The sequence below is a fragment of the Rhagoletis zephyria genome, unplaced genomic scaffold, assembly GCF_001687245.7.
Source record: "Rhagoletis zephyria isolate East Lansing unplaced genomic scaffold, Rhagoletis_zephyria_1.1 Rzeph_scaffold_01718, whole genome shotgun sequence".
Lineage (NCBI taxonomy): Eukaryota > Metazoa > Arthropoda > Insecta > Diptera > Tephritidae > Rhagoletis > Rhagoletis zephyria.
In genome coordinates this window covers 15,116-41,159 of record NW_016158802.1, presented here as the reverse complement: position 1 = coordinate 41,159, position 26,044 = coordinate 15,116, and the positions used below count along the sequence as shown (strand labels likewise).

The window sequence follows — 26,044 nt, the reverse complement described above, 5'->3', positions numbered from 1 at the left end:
TCGGTACAGCCGTTCGCGAGATCACCTCTTATAAAAAGAAGGAGCTTCTCTTTATATAAATACGGCAAAACTTTGGTAGACTTTTTTGTGCTGATTACGAATCCGTAAGTATAAAGTTTCCATCAGCTCCAGATTTTGAGAAAAACGTGGTGAAAGTGTAAAAAAATAGACTTTGTTGCTTTTCAATTTTTCCTAATAAATAATCGTGGTGCAAAGCTCAATAAAAATATTAAAAATAAAATGTTAATAAGCCACAACATTGACAAAAAAAAATTACTTATTGATGTTATGTTATGTTAACTTGATGTTATTTAACATTTTAAACTAGCTTAAAGTAGGATTAAAATAATTGGCAGGTAGTCATAGTCGAAAAAAAGTCCACTGAAAGTTTAGTTGCAGTTATTTTTTTTACAGGCATCCTATTGGAAACATACAGCATCCCATTGGTAGAGGGCTTCGGGTGTACGAATTTGTTGTAACATCAGGAGTTGAAGACTTGCTCTAGCTGCTAGTCTCTTAAAATTTCCTCCAATCACGTTGTAAGCAGATTTCCCATGTAAACTTGCAACAAAGTTCAATTCTGCCATTTCCTTGAAGGGATTTTCATGATTTCAGACCTTTGGTAAAGTTAATATCATTTATTCATATTTTTTTTGTTTTTACACACCTATCCTCTTTTAAAAAATATACTATTTCATAAAATTTCAATGTCTATTTATCATACTGCTCGAGCGTTAGACGATCTAGAGTCCATACGCATAAGTAGCCCATTACGCCCATTTGGGTACTTAAGGTTGACATTATAGACAATATTTGTATGTAAAAATAAAAAATTTTAAAAATGCTATAAAAAAATCAAAAGGAAAAATTTTTACTTATTTTTTTTGTTTTTTATACGTTGCACATTAATGTAAAAAATGTACAATTAAAGCCCATAATAAGACGGAAGAAATACTTTTTTTCAGTAAGTTTCGTTAAAAGGTTTCCAAGATACAGCACTTTAAAGAAAGGTATGTATAACTAGTGTGACCAACCGTTTTTCTTTCGGAAGTACAGTGCTTCTTTTTTCGCTCTTGTACTTCGTACTTCGAAGTACAGTCAAATGTACTTCTTTGCGATATTTTGTATTTCAGGAGGGAGATTTTGTAACTGGTTAGCGACAATTTTCGGATAGCGATTCGAAAATTGCCGCTACGTGGTTTCAGAATCTCCCCCCAGGTCCTGTATTTCTCCGACCTTCTGGACGATTGTCACTTGGCCTGGGCGATAAATTCGTTCAAACCATTAAAGTCGCCGGCGACCAATGGCATCATATTTGCGCAGCTGCAAAGGGCTCTGAAGGTGTCGTGCTATTGGTTGGATCCTATTTATGCAAACTGCGTGAGGACCGAGTACATCCCCAAGGCTTGGAGGGTAGTCAGTGTTACGTTCAGCTTACTTCGTGACAGAACTGTCGCGGCGGAGTGGGGGAGCGCCTACACTCAGTGCAGAGTCATTATAAGCACTCCACAAGGTGGTGTTCTCTCCAAACTGCTCTGGATTGCGGTTGTAAACGACCTTCTAGAGAAACTGGTAAAAGTGGGCTTTCGGCTGTTCGCCTGTGTAGATGATATGAAACTTTTGGTTAAGGGACGATTTCTAGATTTCTTTAGGATCTGGCTCAAGGCTACCTGAACCAGGTAACTAGGTGGGCGATCAAAGGCGGCTGTGGTGGAAGCCTAACAGAGAGGAAAGGGTAAGAAAGGTGTCGGTTGCTTTATATTGCTGTAGGGAAGCTATCGGTAAAAGGTGACGTCTCTCGTCCAAATTAATTTATTAGCTCTAGGAAACCAGACTTAAGCCTATATTGTTTTATGGAGCCCTTGTCTGGTGGAACTCACTAGAGAAGGCTACACTCGTAAAATAAGAATTAGTGGAGCACTTGGAACCACACATACACTGGCGCTTAACATACATATATATGTTGAACACGGCGCCTGTGGGATTGACAAAAAAAAGGAAAAGAAGACGTTTCTCTGCTGCAGCAAATATTTGTATATGGAACTTTAAAGCACGTTACCTCACAAGGGCTAGCGGTTGGGGTTCTGACAGGCCATTGTGCGATTGGTATTCGTGCCGTGAGACTAGGAATTTCAACTGATCCTTTTTTAGCTGTCAAGATGAAGATGAAGTGGAATCATCTGCACACTTTCTTTTAGACTGTCCAACTTTCGCGAGGCTAAGATGGAAGCATTTTGGCTCGGACTTCCAAACAACCACTGAGCTCTCAGGGATCGAAATTTAGTAATCGGCTCGCGGCGTTAACTTAACCCAACCTAACCAGTACTTCTTTGAGCTACGAAATAGTTGGTCACATTATGTATAAGGTTTTCTTAAAATTTAAGTTCCGTGAAAATAGGCAACCCTACGTCATATCGGCAAAATATGCTGCACGTATATTCATGTCACCTAGACCTTCAATCTCTTCAACTTTCATCCAAATCCTGAAATGCCTCTATTGAAAAAATAAATGAATTCGTAAAAAGCAGTGCTGGCTTTTCAATAAATGACTATAGGTGCCCGTAGGATCAAGGTGCAGGAATGATATTTTCAGGGATTGTAGTCGGAAGCCAAAGCCTTGATATAAGCTTAAGTGGAAGGTTCTAGCACAGGAATTTTTAGGGTACAATAGTCGAGGGTTCTAGCTTTAATCTAAGTTTAAGTAAAAGGTTCTACCACCCTTTGTTTCTTTGCTAGAACATCTCAAATATTGCAAAAAAACAATATTTTTTGACATTTTGACTTCGTTTTTCTCAAAATCTGGAGCTGATGGAAATTTAATGCTTACGGATATGTAATAAGCACAAAAAAATCTGTCAAAAACAGCATTTAGATCAAATCATGCGATCAAATGCGAGATTTCGTCGAAAAAAATTCAAAATTTTCGCGTTCTCCCAGAATTATGCAAGTTTTCCTCCAAAAATTTTCTTTTTCTCCATTCGAAAACCATTCCGAAACAATAGCCCACAAAATTCTATACGAAAAATCAATTCGATTTTTGCAATTTCCCAACTTTTCCGGAAGGTTTTCCTAAAATTTTCTTTCGTAAAAACCTTTTCCTAGCAATTACAAACAACTAAAAAAAATTTCAGCCAAAGCGGCCCAGCCGTTCTCAATTGATGAGTTACTATACATTTTTCACAGCATTTTTATATATATATAAGAAGATGGGAGCAACATGCACTTCATTGTAAAGAAAATTTTGCGATTTTAAATACGAGTAATTTATCAAATAAAAACAAACAAAATAGTGGAAAATTTATCTTAAAGAATAATAATGAAATTACATATTAAAATGAACAGACGACTCGGATTTAAATACACATGTATGCAGTGGCGGATTTAAATATTTGCCGCCCCTAGGCAATTCATAACTTGCCGCCCTTTTTTCACGAAAAAAAAAAAATATATATATATATCAAATATGATTGTTATTGTCAGTGCTTTATTACAATATAGTTCGTTAATAATGAAATACATAACGGAATTAACAAATTCGACATCAGCATGGATAAGGTATTCAACAAAAACCCTCTTTCAAACACTTCTTTTTCACAGTTCTTTACGTCTTGATTTTTCAGCTGCGAATTCGCGGATAATATCTTCACAATCGATAGATAGAAACANTGTATATATCATGCTTTTAATTAATCGATTACGAACCGTTTGCTGCGTTCTTTAAAACATTGGCCTTTTAAGGAGGTCAATATCGAGGCATACCGATAGACATACATTACAATCCCTAACTAGCACTCTACACTGAAAGTTCCTGAGTACTCGGAACTGATCGTGTTTGCGTGTTCTTCTGCACATGAAACCATGCTGGGCTTATTAGGGCAATTCATCGAAACGTGTGAATACCGCGTAACCACGTATACCTCATAAACTTGTATGGAAAACCGGTTTACTTACGAAGTTTAGGGGGTCCCGCGGAATTTACCCGTTTAGATGAATACCCATATTGAACCAATATATTATATTATGTATAAGTATGTAAAGTTTTTCGCCGTTTTTAAATTGTTTTCTTTGAGATGTTTTATTATTGAACCAATATAGTATATTATGTATAAGTATGTAAAGTGCAATGGGGTATAGTCGTTGCTCTGGGTATGCAGTTACAGTTGCATGGATATACTCAATCCCGACTCTTGCGTCCTCGTTCGCGCACTCTGGGAAACGTGAGAAACCCATGTGCGAGATGCAGTAACCAATCCGAGTGGAGCCTTGGGTCACGGCAGAAAGAGAGGGAGCTTCGGTGGGGCCACTCCGACTTATTCGGTTTAAGGGCTCACTGAAGTCTGCAGCGTCTGTTCACCAGTAGGTGCGGCTGCAAGCGGGTGTCTGCTTGGAGCAAGCGGCTCGCTATATAAACGTGTATTTGGTTGCGAAAACACCCCCGTCCCAGCAATGGGTTGTGCGCTGGGTTTGGGACCCGCCACGTAAAAACCACTTCCAGTGAAGAAGCAAGGCAAAGCCCCGGATGAGACCCCCCCCTCACACATATAATATTTTTCGAAATTCAAAGATCGGTAGATTACTCACTAAGGGGCTAAAAGAATTTAAAAACATCTACTACATTCATAAAGTAGCTTCAGTGTTTATTAAAACCCAAGATTTCGAAGAAACTTTTTTATATATTAATGTAACTAGTGCATACGTACATTTGTGTTTTTGTGATTGATGTATACTTACTGGCAATCCTTAAAACTATCACTGTTACAAATTATTTGCATTGTGTAAGCCAATATAATTTTTTGGTGACTTTAAAATTAAAGCACCACCACATGAAACACCAGTTACAATTGAAAAGATTCTTCTTGAATTGGTTAACGTGAGAAAATTTTCAAAATTGTCCTTAAACTTTTTAATAATTATGTATATATCATTTCATTCCACATCACATCTTTAGGACTATTAATTACGTAAGAGTGTCGAATATTCTTGAATTTTTAACAAGTATGCATCGATACCTGTGTCAAAAGAAAATCCCCTTTTTAATTGAAATGTCCCTTTTTTTCCTTTTAATAATTTTTGTTGCCAAATATCCCTCAAATAGGGAAATTACCCACAATCTGCCATCACTGGTGCTAATGCGAACGCGTTCCAATATGAGTCAAAACCGTCGAGTAGATTCAGGGAGTGAATCTGAGCTGAACGAAACTGTCGTTGAGGCAATGGGTACTCCTGCTTCAACAACTACGTGAACGATTTGAAACGGATTACGTGGGGAATAGCCAACGTCCACGGATTCCCTACCAGTCAACCAACAGCAAAGAAGCCATTATGTCCGGCCATCATTAGCAGTCGCCTTCATCGATGGTGACACCGCCAGCGCCGACAACGTTAGTGCCGCCCAACCAACCGCCTGTTCATCTGCCTCAATACTACATCTTTCGCCTATATTTGACATCACTTGATGAACCCTACGCTGTTGGATCAGTTGGTCACCAAGCTACCGCTATCCAAGCAGTATGAATAGGGTAAGTGTGTCGCCAAAATTGTATCATATCCAACTGTAGAAAACTTCTCCCAATTGCTAAGCGAATTAGCCACAGTTATATCGCTAATGCCAAGAGTAGCTGACAGGGCCTATTCGCCTGTGCATACGCGTCAAGCAAACCAGCCAGTCACAGGTAGCCGACAAGCAGCAATAGCAGGAGGTGGTACTCGCCGTCTGCTTCACAACAGCGAGATTCATGATGAACGTCGTCATCCGAAACGGTGCCCGCAATGCAGTCAAGCACACACGTTGACAGGTGGTCGTCATTTCGCTTCTCGTAACGTTAACGACAGATGGACCGTAGTTAAGCCCCATCAATTTTGCTTTGGGTTTCTTGATGGTGGACATAATTTATTAACTTGTCAACGCACAACCGAGTGTGGTATCAACGGTTGCCAACGAAAACACAACAAATTATTGCACGCTAGGAATGAAGCTACAGTCAATCAAGTAGAGAATGCCTACAGTTGTCGTCAGGAAAACCAGTCTACCCTATATAAGTTCGTACCTGTAACCTTGTGTGGCCCACGAGGAAAGCTGGAGACTTATGCAACGCTGGACGTCGATTTCGCTGATAAGCGAGAAAGTCGCTACAAGCCTGAGCCTGCAAGGCCAATCGTCATTACTGTCGCTGCAGTGGTACGGCGGAAACAAGTCAACAGAAAGATCGCGCATGGTCTCATTTGAAACAAGAGGGCCAGACTCAAATATTGCAATTAAAAATGTGATAACCATACTTCTTTTTCCTTTTTTGGCGCTGTAACCGCCTAAGCGATTTTGGCCGAGTTCAGCAAAGCACGCCAGTCGTTTCTCCTCTGTGCCAACTAACGCCAATTGGAAACGCCAAGTGAAGCCAAGTCCTTCTCCACCTGATCTTTCCATCGCAGTGGGGGCCTCCCTCTTCCTCTGCTACCACCAGCGGGTTCCGAGTTGAATACTTTCAGAGCTGGAGCGTCGGTGTCCATTCGAACGACATGACCAAGCCAGCGGAGCCGCTGTATTTTAATTCGCTGCACTATGTCCATGTCGTTGTAAAGCTCATACAGCTCATCGTTCCATCGTCTGCGGTACTCGCCGTCGCCAACGCGTAAAGGCCCGTAAATCTTCCGCAAAATCTTTCTCTCAAACACTCCAAGAGCCGCCTCATCGGATGTTGTCATTGTCCATGCTTCTGCGCCATATACCAGCACGGGCATGATGAGTGACTTATAGAGCGTGGTTTTCGTACGTCGAGAGAGGACTTTACTCCTGAATTGCCTACTCAGTCCAAAGTAGCACTTGTTGGCAAGAGTGATTCTACGTTGGATTTCAATGCTGACATTATTATCGGTGTTAATGCTGGTTCCCAAGTAAACGAAATTCTCTACTTTCTCGAAATTGTAACTGTCAACAGTGACGTGGGTGCCAAGGCGCGAATGTGCTGACTGTTTGTTTGATGACAGGAGATACTTCGTCTTGTCCTCGTTTACCACCAGACCCATGCGCTTTGCTTCCCTATCCAACTTGGAAAAGGCAGAACAGACTTCGCGGTTTTTGTTACCGATGATGTCGATGTCATCGGCATAAGCCAGCAATTGCACGCTCTTGTAGTAAATTGTTCCTGAGCGGTTCAGTTCTGCAGCTCTTATTATCTTCTCCAACATCAGATTAAAGAAGTCACATGAAAGGGAGTCGCCCTGTCTGAAACCCCGTTTTGTGGCGAACGGCTCGGAGAGGTCTTTTCCAATTCTGACGGAGCTGGTGGTATTGCTCAACGTCATTTTACACAGCCGTATGAGTTTTGAGGGGATGCCAAATTCAGACATAGCGGCGTATAGGCAACTCCTTTTAGTGCTGTCAAAAGCGGCTTTAAAGTCGACAAATAGGTGGTGAGTGTCGATCCTTTTCTCGCGGGTCTTTTCCAAGATTTGGCGTATTGTGAATACCTGGTCTATGGTGGATTTGCCAGGTCTAAAGCCACACTGATAAGGCCCAATCAGTTCATTGACGGTGGGCTTCAGTCTTTCGCACAATACGCTCGATAAGACCTTGTAACCTATGCTTAGAAGGCTGATCCCGCGGTAGTTGGCGCGAATGGCGGGGTCACCTTTCTTGTGGATTGGGCAGAGCACACTTAAATTCCAGTCGTCGGGCATGCGTTCATCTGACCATATTCTGCACAAGAGTTGATGCATGCACCTTATCAACTCCTCGCCGCCGTACTTGAATAGCTCAGCTGGCAGGCTGTCAGCTCCAGCGGCTTTGTTGTTTTTCAGCCGCGTTATTGCTATACGTACCTCGTCATAGTCAGGCGGTGGAACGTCGACTCCGTCATCATCGACTGCGGGCTCGGGTTCTTCTTCTCCACAACTTTCCGTGCTGCTACCATTTAGTAGGGCGGAAAAGTGTTCCCTCCATAATTTAAGTACGCTCTGGACATCAGTTACTAGGTCGCCATTATTGTTCTTACAGGAGTGCGCCCCGGTCTTTAAACCTTCCGTAAGTCGCCTAACTCTCTGGTAAAATTTTCGGGCATTCCTCCTGTCGGCCAGCATTTCAAGCTCTTCGCACTCACGTATTTCTGCCTCTCTCTTCTTGTTGCGGCAAATACGTCTCGCTTCCCTCTTCAGATCCCTATAGCGGTCCCACATAGCGCGCGTTGCGCCCGATCGCAGCGTGGCCCTGTAGGCGGCATCTTTTTTCTCTGCAGCTTCCTGACACTCCTCATCGTACCAGTTGTTCTTTCGGGCTCGCTGAAATCCGACTACTTCTTCGGCGGCGGTACTTAATGAGCGGGAAATGTGGTTCCACTGCTCGCATATGTCGGTTTGTTGAAGAGTGCTCTCTGAGAGCAGGTGTGAGAGTCGAGTAGCGAAAGCGCTGGCTGTCTGTTGTGATTGCAGCTTTTCGACGTTAAGCTTTCCTTGCATATTTGGGCGCACATTTTTTGCTGCACAGAGGCGGGTGCGTATCTTGGCTGCAACAAGATAGTGGTCCGAGTCGATGTTTGGGCCTCGGAGTGTGCGTACGTCTAAAACACTGGAAGCGTGCCTTCCGTCTATCACAACATGATCGATTTGGTTTCTCGTTTTTCGATCCGGAGACAGCCAGGTAGCTTGATGGATCTTTTTATGCTTGAACCTAGTACTGCATACTACCATGTTTCGGGCCCCGGCGAAGTCGATCAGCCTCAATCCGTTGTCGGACGTTTCGTCGTGGAGGCTGAATTTTCCGACGGTGGTTCCAAAGATCCCTTCTTTGCCCACCCTGGCATTGAAGTCGCCAAGCACGATTTTGATATCATGACGGGGGCAGCGCTCGTACGTGCGCTCCAAGCGCTCATAGAAGAGATCCTTGGATGCCTCATCCTTCTCTTCCGTCGGGGCATGGGCGCAGATGAGCGAGATGTTGAAGAATCTCGCTTTGATGCGGATTGTGGCTAGACGCTCGTCCACCGGGGTGAACGACAGTACTCGGCGACGGAGTCTCTCTCCCACCACAAATCCAACACCGAATTTGCGCTCCTTTACATGGCAGCTGTAGTAGACGTCGCAAGGCCCCAGACATTGCTTGCCTTGCCCCGTCCAACGCATTTCTTGGATGGCGGTGATGTCAGCTTTTGTCCTTACGAGGACATCAACCAGCCGGGCAGAGGCACCTTCCCCATTAAGGGTCCGGACATTCCAGGTGCATGCCCTCAAATCGTAGTCCTTTAAACATTTGCCGTGGTCGTCATCATAAGGGGGGGTCTCATCCGAGGCTTTGCCTTGCTTCTTCACTGGAAGTGGTTTTTACGTGGCGGGTCCCAAGCCCAGCGCACAACCCATTGCTGGGACGGGGGTGGTTTCGCAACCAAATACACGTTTATATAGCGAGCCGCTTGCTCCAAGCAGACACCCGCTTGCAGCCGCACCTACTGGTGAACAGACGCTGCAGACTTCAGTGAGCCCTTAAACCGAATAAGTCAGAGTGGCCCCACCGAAGCTCCCTCTCTTTCTGCCGTGACCCAAGGCTCCACTCGGATTGGTTACCGCATCTCGCACATGGGTTGCTCACGTTGCCCAGAGTGCGCGAATGAGGACGCAAGAGTCGGGATTGAGTATAGCCATGCAACTGTAACTGCATACCCACCGCAATGACTATACCCCATTGCACTCCATGTGATAACCATACATAATTTAAATTTGCCAACTCAATCTTTCGAGAAAAAAAATTTAGTCATTTGAGTAAATTAGCATTACCGAACTATAAAAGCGTAAAGTCAGTGCTAATTCTCGGGTTGGATAATTCTCGAATGAGGTCATCGACAATGGACCCAACCAACCAATTGCCGCCAAAACCAAGTTATGTTGGGTGGTTTATGGTCCAACGCAGAGTGGCGCAAACATACTAGCACGAGTAATGTTATTTAAGGCAGCGACTTCGTTGAAGCAACTACATAAGGTTGTGGAAGAATACATCGCCGCTGACACAGTACCCGTCAAATCACGGTCAACGCCATCCTAGATTCGGACGACGATAGCCACGCAAAGAAGATTTTGCAAGAGACAACGAAATGCAACGGAAGCCGTTAAGAGCTCTGCCTACTATGGCGCAAAGACGAAATCAAGTTCTAGGCAGTTATAGCACAGCAAAGAAGCGCTTATTGAACATCGAAGCAAGGATGATAGCCAGTTCGCCGCAAACTAAATCAGAAAAATCAATAAATATGTCAACAAGGGTTATGCAAGGCAGATGTCGATGGATAAAGTCGATACTTTGTAGCCGACAACATGGTACCTGCCACATTTCGGAGAAGCTGTTGTCGTGTTTGATGCAGGAAAAACTACGCACAGCACGTCACTCAACAGTGCCTTACTCAAGGGACCTGAGAAGGTGCAATCATTATTAAATTCCGACAGGGAGTCGTTGCCGTCGCTGGAGACATCGAATAAATGTTTTCCCAAGTACGACTCGCAGCGCTTTTTGTGGCGCGATGGGGATCCAAGTAAGCCAATTCGGGTCTATGGCCATGGCGCAGAAGTATGGACAACGCCAACATCCGATGAGGTGGCTCCTGGAGTATTCGAGAGAAAGATTTTGCGGAAGATTTACGAGCCTTTACGCGTTGGCGACGGCGAGTACCGTAGACGATGGAACGATGAGCTGTATGAGCATTACAACGACATGGACATAGTGCAGCAAATTTAATAACAGCGGGTCCACTGCCTTGACCATGTCGTTCGAATGGACACCGACGCTCCAGCTGTGAAAGTATTCTGGCTTCACTTGGCATTTCCAATTGGCGTCAGTTGGCACAGAAGAGAAACGACTGCCGTGCTTTGTTGAAATCGGCCAAAATCGCTTTGGCGGTTACAACGCCAAAGGAGAAGAGGAGAATAGATCTATAACCTTATCTGTCACACAGTGTTATAATCCCGACGAAATCCTTGACGGTTGTACCGGAAGGGGAACGGTACATGACGGTAGGAAGTTTAGTTTGGGTTAAAGTCTCACTCTGACGGAGTTAGGCTCTTGATGATTTCTCCTCGTAAAATAAACATGCGCAGTAAAAAGTTAACTATCTAAATCAGAGGTTCCGAAACTTTTTTTTTTCACGTAGACCCCTTTCAAAAATTTACCGGTTTCGGTGGACCCCCTGCTGATACATTTCTAAATATTCCCAAAGCTCGTAAAAAAATTAAATGTGAAAATTAGATCTAACAATGTAAATTTGCATCGCGGGTGAATTCAAAAACTAAACTCAGAGTGGCCAAAATATAAGTAAAATATTTTCCTGTGTTCTCGGAAGAGTTATATTTTTTAAAAGCTGCGAGCGCTAGCGTTATTTACATTATCTTCTCCATAAACTCATCAAATGTTCGGCTCACTGATGACTTTGCACGTGGAGTATATGTAAAGTATTTTATTTGTGTTATTTCATTTGTGTCATTTTTATTTTTATCGCTCCGAGTTTTAAAGTGAGGCGAAAAATATTTATCACATTTTTAAAACACAAAACTTAAAACATCAAAATGTTCAAGCTTTTTACGCCAAACTTTTAATTCCGAAACTGACAATAGAGAAAAGAACGAGTATAAAAAAATCGATGACAAATAAGCAAGCAAGCAAGAAACACAAGGCAAGATGGGCAAATGGACTTGTCATTTATGCCTATCACAGTCAGGTGTTTGTGCCACGTGAAGTGACCAGTCAGCAGTCCAGCAAGTTGTTTGCAGTATCGTCTGCTCGGTGAGAGCAAAAAATTAGACAGACCTTGTGAGATTGAAGGCAACATGAGTTTTGCCCACCTGCATCCCCTCGATGCCTCTCAGTCATTTCTGAGCGAAGTATTCACCCAGATTCTGATGGTGGCTTCGATTTCCGAAGGTGGGAGTACTAAAACTGGTTGCGCACCGAGGAATGCCTGGTCTGAGCCAACTCTGGCCAAATAATCAGATGTCTCATAACCAGGTGCTTCAGAGTGACCTGGCACCCAGAGTAAAACAACCTCGTTATGGTCACTATCATATTTTAGTCGAGACTTGCATAGCCGAACTAGTTTGGAAGTACTTAAATAGAGGGCTGGTCAATGCCTTAAGTGCAGCTTGGTTATCACTGCAGTCACGTTAAACTCCTTCCCCTCCACATATGTTCCACCACGTAGTCCATGGCTTTGAGTATTGCAATTACCGCAGCCTGGAAGACCGAAGCATATTCCCCCACAGAAAAGTGAAGTTTATCTCCATTACCCTCGAAAAAGACCCCAGATCATGACCCAGAGTCAGTTTTTGAGCCATCAGTGAAGATTCGACAATGTGTGAGTCCGGTCTCAGCGATGGAATCAAACCAGCATTCAGTCTCAGAGAACTCAACATAATATAATCTCTTCAACAAAGGTACTGGTGGCATACTATCCTGTAGCATTGAAAAGACACAACTGCTTATATCTCTGCCGCCAGCAATTTTCGCCGCGCCTCACTCATTGTCATACCTGCAGGTGGCCTTAAAACACAAAGTGACGCTATGTCAAGAGCACTATGCACCACTCATAAAAATTTAAGTTAAATAAAGAGGCTATCAAGCAACCATTTTGGTTCTTTACATTGGAACCAGATAAATTTTCGTGGACCCCCATTTGCAACTCATGGACCCCCAAATTTTTTTCACTTCACCGTGGACCCCCGTCGAGTCTTCCGTGGACCCCTGGGGGTCCACCTGGACCACCTAGGAACTTTTTTGAACTTCTGCTTATGTGTTTTTGTACAACATATTTACCTCTATTGGTTACCATAATTTTAAGCTATAATAAACAATTTTTCAGAAAGTTATTGGTTTTGAAATTTACTTTGTCCATTACTGTTTTAGGAGGTTTCTAGTATGATTTTATTACGAGTATTCCTTTAATGTTCTTTTGCCAGGGATCCTGTTCTGTGTGCCCTCAATAATTGTTTCTTTAGGTGGTTTGTGGGATATTGTTCTGTGGGTACTCCTATATTACTCGTCAAAGAGGTTTCTAGAATTATATTTCTGTGTGCATTCCCTGATTGCTTGTTAAGGGAGTCAAAGGGTTTACTCGCACTCCAAAAACATACAATTTAAAGGGGGTATACAAAATTACATGTTCTTACACAGAAGCATAGGGAGAAATGGGGAGTATTCGTTAACTCCCAAGAGAGTACTCGCGAAGAAATCCACAAGGCAACCCCGCCATTTGCGCCAACTATCGCAAGAACAGCCTTCTAAGCTTTAGACCTGGCAAAGGCACCATAGACCAGGTTTTCACAATACGCAAAATTTTGGAAGAGACCCGCGTGAAAAGGATCGACACTCACAATCTACATATTTGCCTATTTAAAAGCCGCTTTTGACAGCGCCAAAAGGAGTTGCCTGTATGCCGCGTTGATCAATACCACCAGCTCCGTTAGAATTGGGAAAGACCTCTCTTAGCCGTTTGCCACCAAATGGGATTTCAGACAGGGCGACTTCTTTCGTGTGATTTCTTTAATCTGATTTTGAAGAAGATAATTAGAGCTGCAGAACTGAGACGCTCAGGAGCAATCCATTGCAAGAGCGTGCAATTGCTAGTGTATGACGATGACATTGACATCATCCGTAACCAGGGACCCGGACTTTTATAACTTTTATAATAAAAGTCCTTAGAAAAAAGTTATCCTTAGACTTTTATTTTATTTGAAATGAAATAATCGGTCAACCCGGACTTTTATTTTTTAAGACCAGTAATAACTGTTAAACTTTGCCAAATATCTTTTACGTCCGAAATAAAAGTCCTTTCCTAAGAATAAACAAACCGCTTATCCAAATCAAACAAAATTGGTACCAAATGAAAGAGGACTGAAATAGCTTTTAAACAGAAATATCTAAACGAAGTGCGCCACCTTTTTATACATATTTTGTATAATCTATATCTACACTAATGTATATTTTGAAAGGCGTTTTTTTTTTCTGTTCGCAAAGCTCGAGATCGGCTATACCTATTTTTATTAAATTTCGGTTATAGGTTCTGGATGCGCTTCTCATTGTCTTAGGCAAAAAAAAGTTTAAATACATCCTAAAAATGGAACTGCAGGACTTTAAAAATTCTATAGAATCTAACATACATGCCCACATAACAGCGCTGCTCAGCGCTGAGAGCGCCCTCTGCTGTTAATTCGTACGGAATACATCGAAACATGAATGTTGATTCTTATGTTAAGAAACAAATATGTATCGTCGCCTGATTGATTGTCGAATGTTAATTTCGGTAGGTTGTGGGAAATCGCGATTGAAGTTTGGAATACAAGTTCTCAAAAACGCGAAGATAGATTTTCTCCAAAGTCTCTGAAAATGTTACTACTTCACAAAACTCTTTTTTTTATTAAATTTTAATGTTTATTGTTAATTATTTTTGGGCTTATGAAGGATTTTCTTTAGTAAAATTTTGTCGTAAGCGCCCTTTGTCCACAATTTGGCAGCCACTTTGTATGAAATACGACAAAATGTGATCAAAATTTCTACTAAATTAACGACACTTTTTACTCAATATCTCGGAAACTAAAGGAGATATACAATATAGTTTAATATGACTGCATCACTAACTAAATTTTTACTAAATTCTCGAAAAATTTTTAGTCAATATCTCGGAAACTAGAGGAGATATCTAAAAACTGATAACACCAATCAAATGACCTTATTTCAAAATATATAACTGCATCTAGAACTAAAAATCGTCAAAATGGCGCTTACGACAATCTTTTACCCAGGCGACGGTATGTACAGTTCATGGAGAAATAATGTAGGCAATTATGTATGTAGAGTCGTTTATGTTCCCTGCAGTGAAAACCCAAACCAGTTAAAAAAAATACTAGTTCATAAACTAGTATGCGCCTACCAGCTCGACATTTTCGAAGAACTTAAGCGTTCAGCGACATCTGCCTTTGAATTGCCAAAGCCTAAAATAAAACGCAATTAATTGCTTTTCTTACAAATATCGGCTGTGGCGTCACGTGAAGACTACCGGTTCTGGTTCTGGGATCGCAGGTTCGAGGCCGCTTGGAGGTGGTTAAGATTTTTAAAGTTAGATCAATGTAAGTAGGAATAATTATTTCAATTTAAACATAAATAACAAACTTAAAAATCTAGTTGCATTGCAAAAAAAAAGAAACAAATATATGGGAAGAAATACTTGAATTGGCAGAGTATCTCATCAACTGGTATGCTGCTACAAGTATTTCTACTAGTAGATGCTGATGCATAGCCTGACAATTGACATCTCGTAGGACATCGCAATGTTAAAAATACCAGTCGCTAACATTGAAAAAGTATAGAACGTGAACTAGTTGGGCTGAAACGCAAACTGGTAGAATTCTAGTTCACAACTAGTAGCTTTCCCTGCAGGGTACATATTAGACTGGTGCACAAGTCGACTTACAGCGAGTTTCAGGTCATTTGGTCATTTAACATAGCAATGCAATGTTTTGTTTTCAACCACCAATGCTCTGCAAGAGCACAGAGAGAAATGAGCAATACATGCCGCAGCACAACCGGTTTCTCTCTAAGCATTGGCGCCGAAAGCATATATTGTGTGGAAAGGCAATAAAAGCAGTGGCAATGAAAAGCAATGGAAATGAAAGGCAATGCAAAACAATTATATTGAAATCTGTGCAATGTGTCAAATGAGGATTCTTTACTTACTGAACACTCTTACTATTGGTATTTTATGGAGAAAATAAAATAGCTAAGTTATTGCTTGACATGCATATATGGTGTATATTTCATATTCTATTATATTTAAACACTAGTACATAGTAGTATACTTTGTACCAAAACTGGTTTACAAATTTTACAGCTTTGAAAAATGCTTACGCTGTTAATGGAATGGAGTCAAGCCACGTGAAGTGGGCGCCAAAATTTCCGCAAAATCACCGATTATAATAAAAATATTTTTGCATAGGTTATCCGTCACGTACTTAAACGCTGGATGTGAATATTTTTATCATGTTCCGATTTATGTTAATTTTTAAACTTAAGCACGTGACTAAAATCCAAAATAAATGTATTATTAAATTCGGTGATTTAGCAGAAATTTCGGGGCCCACTTCACTGGGTTTGACGCAATTGTAAATTTTCACAAAATATAGTCCATGAATGATTTCTGTCTCTAATTTTCATTACTCCTACCTTTTTTGTTTCCTATGGTCAGTTCTTTTTTTAAATTTTTTCTTTAATAGCAGCATGGCTTAAGTTTTCGCTAACAGAATCATTTCTTGCAACGGAATCATTCGACTATGAATAAAATAAAGAACATTCAATATTTATGCTTTGTATACATAGGTACATATGTACTTTTGTGTATAAAAGACTTACATTGTATACATCCATTTTGGTAAAATACGAATTATTTCTAAAAAGTATGCTTTAACACTCCGCCTCACAACTTCGTTCTACTCTGTTCACTTTTAAATTCAACTGAACCGGTTCTGCGCATTTCTTTTATCACACATATTCATACACACATTTAACATAGTTCACGCACTGCACAGATCAAAAACAATCTAAGCTTGTATGACAATGTTTTGCCAGCATTGCCTTTCATCCATATGTACGAACAGTGTCGCGCATTTGTGTATTGTCGCGAGAGACGAAGTTGTGTTGCATGTTGATGGCATTTCTCATTCGCAGCTGTTCAAGTTGTACGCTTACATTGCTGTAAGTCATAACAAACAGTGTCACATGCATAGGTCGCTTGTTGCTTATGTGAAACCAAGCCACTTGTGCACCAGTCTAGTACATATCGCAAAGCTCGAGAAGGCTGAACCGATTTTTTTTTGAAATTTCAGCCACCTGCTGCAGACGTTCAAAGGATCCGATAGGCATCCTAACAAAAATCTCGATATATAGAATTGGCGTGGAACCTCCCATACACATCGAATCTTTCATACTCCATATCTCTGGAAATGTTCATGGTAGAGTTCTGGAACTAGGTATGGAGATATATGAAATCCATCGCATACTCTTGGAAAAAAATTTGAGCTACCAGAAAAGGGGGCGTGCACCCAAAAAAAAACACTTCTCTTAATTGAAGAAAAACAGCAATCAAAATGAAGAAAAATGGGAACGAAACAGCACTAAAGTAGTTGTATCCTCTTTTCATACCCAACATTTCTCCAAAATGATAGATTACATCCACGGTTCCATATTTTCGTTTACATTTTTACACATTCCAAAGAAAAATTACGCATTCGGGAGAATTTTTTACTCATTCGGAAGAATTTTCTACCTTAAAGTAAGGAAAGTTTTTCTTTGATCCAGAGATGGATTTTTGGTTCGGTGTGGCACCTCCCATACAAACCGAACATTCATACGGCATATCTCTGGAAGTGTTCATGGTAGAATGGTGGCGCACATGAAATCGATCGCATAATCTTGGAGAAAAATTAGACATATTGGAAAAGGGGCGTGGCACCTCCCTTTCAAACCGTATTTTCCATACTGTATATCTCTGGAAGTATTTATGGTAGAGTATTGGAACTTGGTATGGAGATATAAGATCGCATACTCTTGGAGCAAAATTTGAGCTATTGGAAAAGGGAGGCGTGGCACCTCCCTTTCAAACCGTATTTTCCATACTGTATATCTCTGGAAGTATTTATGGTAGAGTATTGGAACTTGGTATGGAGATATAAGATCGCATACTCTTGGAGCAAAATTTGAGCTATTGGAAAAGGGAGGCGTGGCACCTCCCATACAAACCGAATTTTTCATACTGCAAATCTCTGGAAGTGTTCATGGTAGAGTACTGGAACTTGGTATTGGTGCAAATGAAATCGATTACATAATCTTGGAGAAAAATTGGACCTATTGGAAAAGGGGGCGTGGCACCTCCCATACAAACCGAATTTTTCATACTGCAAATCTCTGGAAGTGTTCATGGTAGAGTACTGGAACTTGGTATTGGTGCAAATGAAATCGATTACATAATCTTGGAGAAAAATTGGACCTATTGGAAAAGGGGGCGTGGCACCTCCCATACAAACCGAATTTTTCATACTGCAAATCTCTGGAAGTGTTCATGGTAGAGTACTGGAACTTGGTATTGGTGCAAATGAAATCGATTACATAATCTTGGAGAAAAATTGGACCTATTGGAAAAGGGGGCGTGGCACCTCCCATACAAACCGAATTTTTCATACTGCAAATCTCTGGAAGTGTTCATGGTAGAGTACTGGAACTTGGTATTGGTGCAAATGAAATCGATTACATAATCTTGGAGAAAAATTGGACCTATTGGAAAAGGGGGCGTGGCACCTCCCTTTCAAACTGAATTTTTCATACTGCATACCTCTGGAAATTTTCATGGTAGAGTACTGAAACTTGGTGTGGAGATATACAAAATATATCGCATATTCTTCCAGAAAAATTGGAGCTATTGGAAAAGAAGGCATTGTACCTCCCATACAACCCGAATATTTCATACTGCACATTTCTGGAAGCGTTCATGGTAAAATTTTTGAACTTGGTACGGAAATATATGAAAGCAATCGCATACTCATGGGGAAAAACTGGAGTTATTGGAAAAGGGGGCACCTCCTATACAAACCGAATTTTTCATACTGCATATCTCTGGAAATGTTCATGGTAGAGTACTAGAACTTGGTGTGGAGATATACAAAATATATCGCATATTCTTCCAGAAAAATTGGAGCTATTGGAAAAGAAGGCATTGTACCTCCCATACAACCCGAATATTTCATACTGCATATCTCTGGAAATGTTCATGGTAGAGTACTAGAACTTGGTGTGGAGATATACAAAATATATCGCATATTCTTCCAGAAAAATTGGAGCTATTGGAAAAGAAGGCATTGTACCTCCCATACAACCCGAATATTTCATACTGCATATTTCTGGAAGCGTTTATAGTAAAATTTTTAAAATTGGTACGAAAATATATGAAATCAATCACATGCTCATGGAGAAATATTGGAGTTATTGGAAAAGGGCGTGGCACCTCCTATACAAACCGAAATCGTCATACTGTATATCTCTGTTCATGGTAGAGTACTGGAACTTGGTATGGAGATATATGAAAACAATCGCATACTCATGAACAAAAATTCGGACTGTTTGAAAAGGGGACGTGGCACCTCCCATATAAACCGAATATTTCATAATAAGTATCTCTGGAAGTGTTCATGGTAGAGTACTGGAACTTTATACGGGCGTGGCACCTCCCACGAACTTTATACGGGCGTGGCACCTCCTATCAGAATTGTTGTGGTGATATATGAAATTAATCGCATAGTCTTGCAGAAAATATAGAGCTGTTGGAAAAGGGGACGTGGCACCTACCATACAAGCCGAATTTCATACTGCATATCATCTGTAGAGAAATTGCCTCTTTGAAAAGAGGGCGTGGAAAAGTACAAACATACTGACTTTTACTTATCTTTGAATGTGTATATAGTTCTTCTGTAGGTATATTTGTGTGAAATCCTAAATGGCTGGAGTGATTATAACAAAGTTTTGTGTGTTTGTTTGAGTGGGTCTCTGGATAGTTTAGTTTCACAATTTAATCCGCCAGTTGGCGCTGGAGTTGAGTTATTACTCAAAATCTTTTTTATGATCCGATCTGGCGAATATTCAAAATATGTGTTGGAAACGGTAAAGNTGCTACTGAAAAAGAGGGCGTGGTACCTCCCATACAACCCGAATATTTCATACTGCACATTTCTGGAAGCGTTCATGGTAAAATTTTTGAACTTGGTACGGAAATATATGAAAGCAATCGCNGTTTTAAATGTGGAAAGCCAGGCCACTTCGCCGCGATTGCAGTGCAAGTTGCAATGGGCTCAACAATTCAGCAGGACGCAAACGCAGGGCTGAGGGAGACAAATCCAACTCCAATCAGCNCAAAATCTTTTTTATGATCCGATCTGGCGAATATTCAAAATATGTGTTGGAAACGGTAAAGGCAGTCCAATTGCCAGGTGGTGCTGAGGTCAAGTTATTACTAAAAATCGACAAGTGAGAAAAGGTGCCGTGAATGTCAAACTAAATCGACCTGTTGCACCATTGAGTATATCGAACTCTCGTGTTTCACGATTGGCCTAATAAATGTGATTTGCCAATATTATTATGCGTTAAAGCTTCATTCGAAGAAACCAAGGTTGAGTTATGCAGTGGTAAATCTCAGTTCACCACCTGTCGAAATACCNCCGTTAAACTAAAACGAGCCAGCAGGAAGAGCCGCATGCTGGCTCCAGAAGTTGAAGGGCCCATAATCTCCGTCTCACAANTTCACGATTGGCCTAATAAATGTGATTTGCCAATATTATTATGCGTTAAAGCTTCATTCGAAGAAACCAAGGTTGAGTTATGCAGTGGTAAATCTCAGTTCACCACCTGTCGAAATACCTTAAAAGCCGGTTTCATGATTTGATAAATATTTATTTTTTGAATTGAGTTTAATATAGAACCTGACAGAAAATAATAATTTTTCACTTGAATTAAATTCGCGAAAATGGCTTTTAAGGTATTTCATCTCCGCCTGTATATGTAAGTATATTGTATTTCTGTTAAACAAGGATACGCATTCATTTTGAAATTGCCNCGAAAAAAGTGGTTCACCGATACAGGAAAAGCGTGACGGTTCCTCCAGCTCAGTGAAGAAGAGGTCGCAACAAGGAAGTGGTCATGGCGAGCCAGGCAGTGTTTCCGGCAGGAGGAAATCCACTGAACCACGTTGCCGATAAATAGCCGGATTTGTGTTGTTGCTTTGCAGGTATTTTGTCATCTAAGCGAGTGTTCTTTTGTAGCTCGGTTGCAAAAGAATCTACCTAGTGTTGTTATTCACAAAATTTTGTACGTATTTTACCAGCCTTCAGACGTAGATAAATAGCCGAGTGTTCTTTTGTATTTCGGTTGCAAAAGAATCTACCTAGTTTTGTTATTCACAAAATTTTGTACGTATTTTACCAGCCTTCAGACGCAGATTCCCTTTGCTTTTGTTGGATTTCTTTTACTCAAAGTGCTTTTATACGTTTATAAATTTTCCCTTTGAATCTACCATAATGTTGTGGCCGGGCGAAGACCACGTTCCGACTGAAAATAAAGGCCATTGTGTCACTTTACAACAACCAGCCCCCCAACCCCATAGCTCTAAATATGCTCCATATATGTCCCCCTTTTTTCAAAATCCTTAAATTATTCACTAAATCACTCCGGCTTCGGCCACAAAAGTTCAGTGCGGTCACAAAAATTGATGTCCGGTAACTCCCCTGCAGGAAATTGAATTAGTTTGAAAGTAATTTATAAACTACTTTATTTTCAATGATAACTAATTGAAATTCTCACTATTTTACCTGCAATGAACTCATTTATTTAACATGGCGATGTCCTAGGAAGCAGTCAATTGGCTTTTTCAGCGTGTATTTTCAATTACTTTGAAACGAATTTGGCTTAAACAACTTCAAAGTCAGTATGTTTCGTTTGAATACGCTTTCGTTCTGCACTTCACAGATGATTTTTCATAACTAAGAAAAACCGAAATTAAAAATTTAAAATTAAATGAGATTTGAACATGGACATTCTGGCAAACATCTTTGCACGCTCAGCTACAGCCAGACATGTAAATTCAATGTAACTAAGTCTTTGTACTTTCACGAACGCAATTTTCAAATATGGACCGCTCAGAACCAGTATCTCGTTTCTTTAACACTTCTCTACCGATTATTTCTCTACTGGGAGAGAATATACGTCATCCTCTACTACTCATTAGCAGTAGAGAACAGGGCGGCGAATTCATATCTCAATTCGCCTTGGTAGAGAATTGTTACAGAATCGAGCTACAGGTCTTATAAGCAGATCCTGGTTCCTTCAAATGTACTCTTTAAAAGCTTGTTTATATACTTTTCCATTTATTTTCCTTTTTCTTTAAATATCGTACTAAACGTAACTAGTCCATTAAAAAACATTTCCGTTGTTGCCAGAGTCGTTCACATTTCAACGATTATTTTCGATAATAATTTAAGTTAATTTTCTTTTAGATTTTTACATTCATAGCAGACTTGCAGGAAGCTATATTTTTGAATATGGTATTCGTGCAAAGGCAACAAGGGCGATAGGCTTGCGAGCACGCTGTAGACGGTTTTGAAGCCTTTTGTTGGCAAAAATATGGATTGCAAAGTATTGGCTCCATCTGTGTCGGTCTCCTTGCCGTGGGGATGGGGCTTAAGTGGTACTATGGCGGCTGCTTCGGCAACCGTCATATCACCACGAACCAAGAGGGAAGCTAGTATGGTGACCTGATGCCGCTGTATCAACCTCGCCCGCTGGGTAAGTGTGATACTAGCCACTCTGGTTTCCATGCGAGATCACCGTACCGACGTCCTTATCCTTAATCCCTCCCCATCCCATCTTCCCTCCTCCCACCCTATAATCCTGACTGGGGAGTCTTTAACACCCAAACAAACAAATCAAAAACAAAAACAAACTCGTACAAAACAACAGTACACCAGCGGGCTCTCATACCGCACCAAAACTGGCGGACCAGGTCGAGTCTAATATCGAAAATACTGGCAGCCAGGACCCGACAAGAACAACGCCGACAGTTGACGGACGTAAGGACGGCAATGGCCCCAAAGACCCTATATTTGGACCGGCGCAACGGACAGAAGCAGGCACTATGCAACAGAAGGAAAGTCTGGGGCAGGTGGGATCCGAGGTTGCTTCGGCACCCATAGATGATATACCACAGGCCTCGACGAGTACTGGACTGACGACCGGACAGTCTAGGAAATTTGGGGACGTCAGAAAGGCCAAAGGTTTCAGTGGCGCAGGAGCCAAATGGTACCTGCGTTACTTAAACAAAGGTTTAACGTCTGAAGAGGCCAAGAAGAAAGTACTGGATCGGGAGAAGTCCAGTGACAGCACAGACGTGGTTGCGAAAGCTAGTACTCCGGAGGGGAATCCGGAGAAAAAGGCACCCCTAGATCGGGAAAAACCCGGTGACAGTAAACGGGTGGCTGCGGAGCTTAGTCCTCCTGAAGGAAAGCCGGAGAAGAAGAAGAGCCGTCTTGAAACAGTGGCTCCAAAACCTAAGGCAGGGGCCAGGAAGCCGGGTGTTAGCTATGCTAGCGCCACTAAGCGCATTAGACTGGCAGTTCTGCCGAAGGCTTTCCCTGAGAGTACACTCACTCGTGAGGATCAGGGAAAGATTGAGGACGCCATTGTGGAGGAGATGGGTAAGGGTTGGAGGTCAATACTCCAATTCGACGGCATTCACTTTCGGCCAGGCCTTATACTGGTCGACTGTTTGAATGCAGAATCAGCCGAATGGTTGCGCGAAATTGTCCCAAAACTGCCTGACTGGGATGGTGCGGAACTGACTACGTGCGATGGCGACAACATACCCAGGGTGCACGTAATCACTACGTACCTACCAAAAGCTGCAGGAGTGGACACGCAGAAACTGCTGAACCTCATTATAGCACAAAATGAGGGAATGCATACCGACCTATGGAAGGTTTATAGGAGCAATGATGAGAAGACGGGCAAACTGCTAACGATCGGGATTGACGACCGGTCGTTGGACGCTATCAAAAAGAAAAACTGCATCCTACGATACAGGTTTGGTAGTGTTCCAGTGCATGTGCACAAGGGCAGGGAACCGAAGGCGAAGATAGTCAAGCCAGATACTCCACCGGGTGGTTCGGAATTACCGAAGGAGGTGGCTGAGATGGTAGCCGTGGAAGCAGCTAGTAGCGCGGTAGTAGAGGAAGTCAGTCTTTTACCTCATGACGACTCGGAGAGAGCCACCTTGTCAGAGTTTGACAAAACTCTGACAACGGACGAAGACGATGAACGCCAATAACTGCGACGATGACCAGCACTAAGGTTGCACAAATAAATCTACACCATGCGAGGGCCGCGTCTGCGGTTATCGCTAGGGCAACCCTCAGGTCTACACTGGGAATAGTGCTGGTACAAGAACCCTGGGTCGTCAGGGGCCAAATAAGAGGCTTGGCAGTAGAGGACAGGCAGGTTATTTGGGATACTAGGTGTACGAATCCTAGGGCGTGCTTGTTAATAACTAATAGCTTGAAACATATATGTCTTTCAGATTTCCTGTCGAGGGATCTAGTAGCGGTCCAAGTCCCAGTCAACATCAACGGGACCATCCAGGACATCGTAGCTGCATCGGGCTACTTCCCAGGAGATGACACGCACGCCCCACCAGAGCTTGTCACTAAACTGGTGAAGTACTGCGAGGCTAGTAAGCTACCCCTGATACTCGGGTGTGATGCAAATGCGCATAGCGAGGCATGGGGGAGCAGTGACACCAACCAAAGGGGTGAGTACCTTCTTGAATTTATCCTTAGAAATAAATTAGAAATCTTTAATGTTGGGAACATACCAACATTTGTGACCCGCGCAAGGGAAGAGGTCCTTGATATTACCATAGGGAATACTCAAACGAAAGCGCTAGTGAAAGAGTGGAGAGTATCCAATGAACCCTCCATGTCAGATCATAGAATAATAAGGTTTGACATTGAAGCAACCCCTCCTATACATAGAGTTTTAAGAAATCCCAGGAAGACAGACTGGGAGAAGTTCAAAGACAACCTGAGGTTGAATGTAGCACAACCTGGGCTAGGTCAGAAGATCAGGAACGAAAAAGAACTAGAATTCGCTACAAAGCGCTTCAATGAACTACTCATTGACGCATATGAAGACAGCTGTCCTATAAGTAAGGTACGTTCCTCCACGGATGTACCCTGGTGGAACAACAACTTAAGTAAACTCAGAACCAAAGTCCGGAAACTGTTCAATCGAGCAAAACGAACCGGGTAGTGGTCAGAATACAGAAACACCTTAACTCTGTACAACAAAGAAATAAGGGAATCTAAGCGTTTAAGCTTTAGGAACTTCTGTGAAAGCATAGAAGATACTACGGAGGCAACAAGACTCTATAAGGTAATGGGAAAAATGAACTGTATTTCGTCCGAAATCTACGGAAGAGTGATGGGAGTTTCACTGGGAGCTAGGAGGAGAAGATCAAACTTCTCATAGATACTCACTTCCCAGGATCTACATCTTATTACGAAACAGATCGGACTAAGCAGTGCAGTAAAATAAGCAGAGGAAACTGGTTAGTGGCTAAGGAAATATGCTCCGAGCCCCGGCTCAGGTGGGCGGTAAATACCTTCAAACCACTGAAGTCACCGGGAGCGGATGGAATTTTCCCTGGCATGCTACAGCAGGGCTTAGAGTGCGTGATTGGACCGCTATTAAAAATAATTAGAAGCAGCATAGCATTGGGTTATATACCAGATGCGTGGAGAAGAGCGAAGGTTGTTTTCATCCCGAAGGTTGGGAAGAAGGACCCACTTCATCCAAAATCCTTCAGGCCGATCTGCCTGACCTCATTTGTACTAAAAGCTTTAGAAAAGGTAGTAGATAACTATGTAAGGACTACGGTCTTATTGAACTATCCACTGAATTCGCGCCAGCATGCATATTTGGCGGGCCGCTCTACTGAAACCGCCCTATACGCGCTGACATGCGCACTTCAAGATAGCTTAGAAAATAAGGAGACTGCTATATGCGCTTTTCTGGACATCGAGGGGGCGTTTGACAACACCTCACATGCTGCAATAAACAGTGCTTTGATTAGCAGGGGGGTAAACAATACCCTCGTAGCCTGGATTAATTGCATGCTCCGCACCAGAAGGGTAGAAATACAAACCTGTACGAATAATACAGTTGTTGCCGGAACAACAAGGGGCTGTCCACAGGGTGGAGTGTTATCTCCACTATTATGGAATATAGTCGTCGACGGACTGCTCCAAGAGCTAACAGATACTGGACTAACCTGCCAGGGGTACGCCGACGACATTGTAATATTATGCAGGGGGAAATTCGAAAACACCCTGTGTGATAGAATCCAGCTAGGGCTGAACGTAACCAAAAAATGGTGTGCCAAAGTGGGGCTGAATGTAAATCCAGCAAAAACCACTATAGTACCATTCTCAAGGAAATACAAAC

The 26,044-nt window shown here is 41.9% G+C and overlaps 2 protein-coding genes across 2 annotated transcripts in view; one reads left to right on the top strand and one right to left on the bottom strand.

Moving 5' to 3' along the window:
- Positions 1–22,196, bottom strand: part of qua (villin like protein quail) — a 38,380-nt gene extending 16,184 nt beyond the window's left edge. The window contains exon 1 of the mRNA XM_017618824.1: positions 22,053–22,196. Within this exon, the coding sequence (XP_017474313.1) occupies positions 22,053–22,196 (144 nt within the window). The remainder of the gene's footprint in view (positions 1–22,052) is intronic.
- A 486-nt stretch (positions 22,197–22,682) lies between these two features.
- On the top strand, positions 22,683–23,870 carry LOC108364938 (uncharacterized). The gene has a single exon (XM_017618823.1). It carries the CDS (start codon positions 22,683–22,685, stop codon positions 23,868–23,870), a length of 1,188 nt encoding a protein of 395 aa, XP_017474312.1.
- Positions 23,871–26,044: the final 2,174 nt, after the last annotated feature.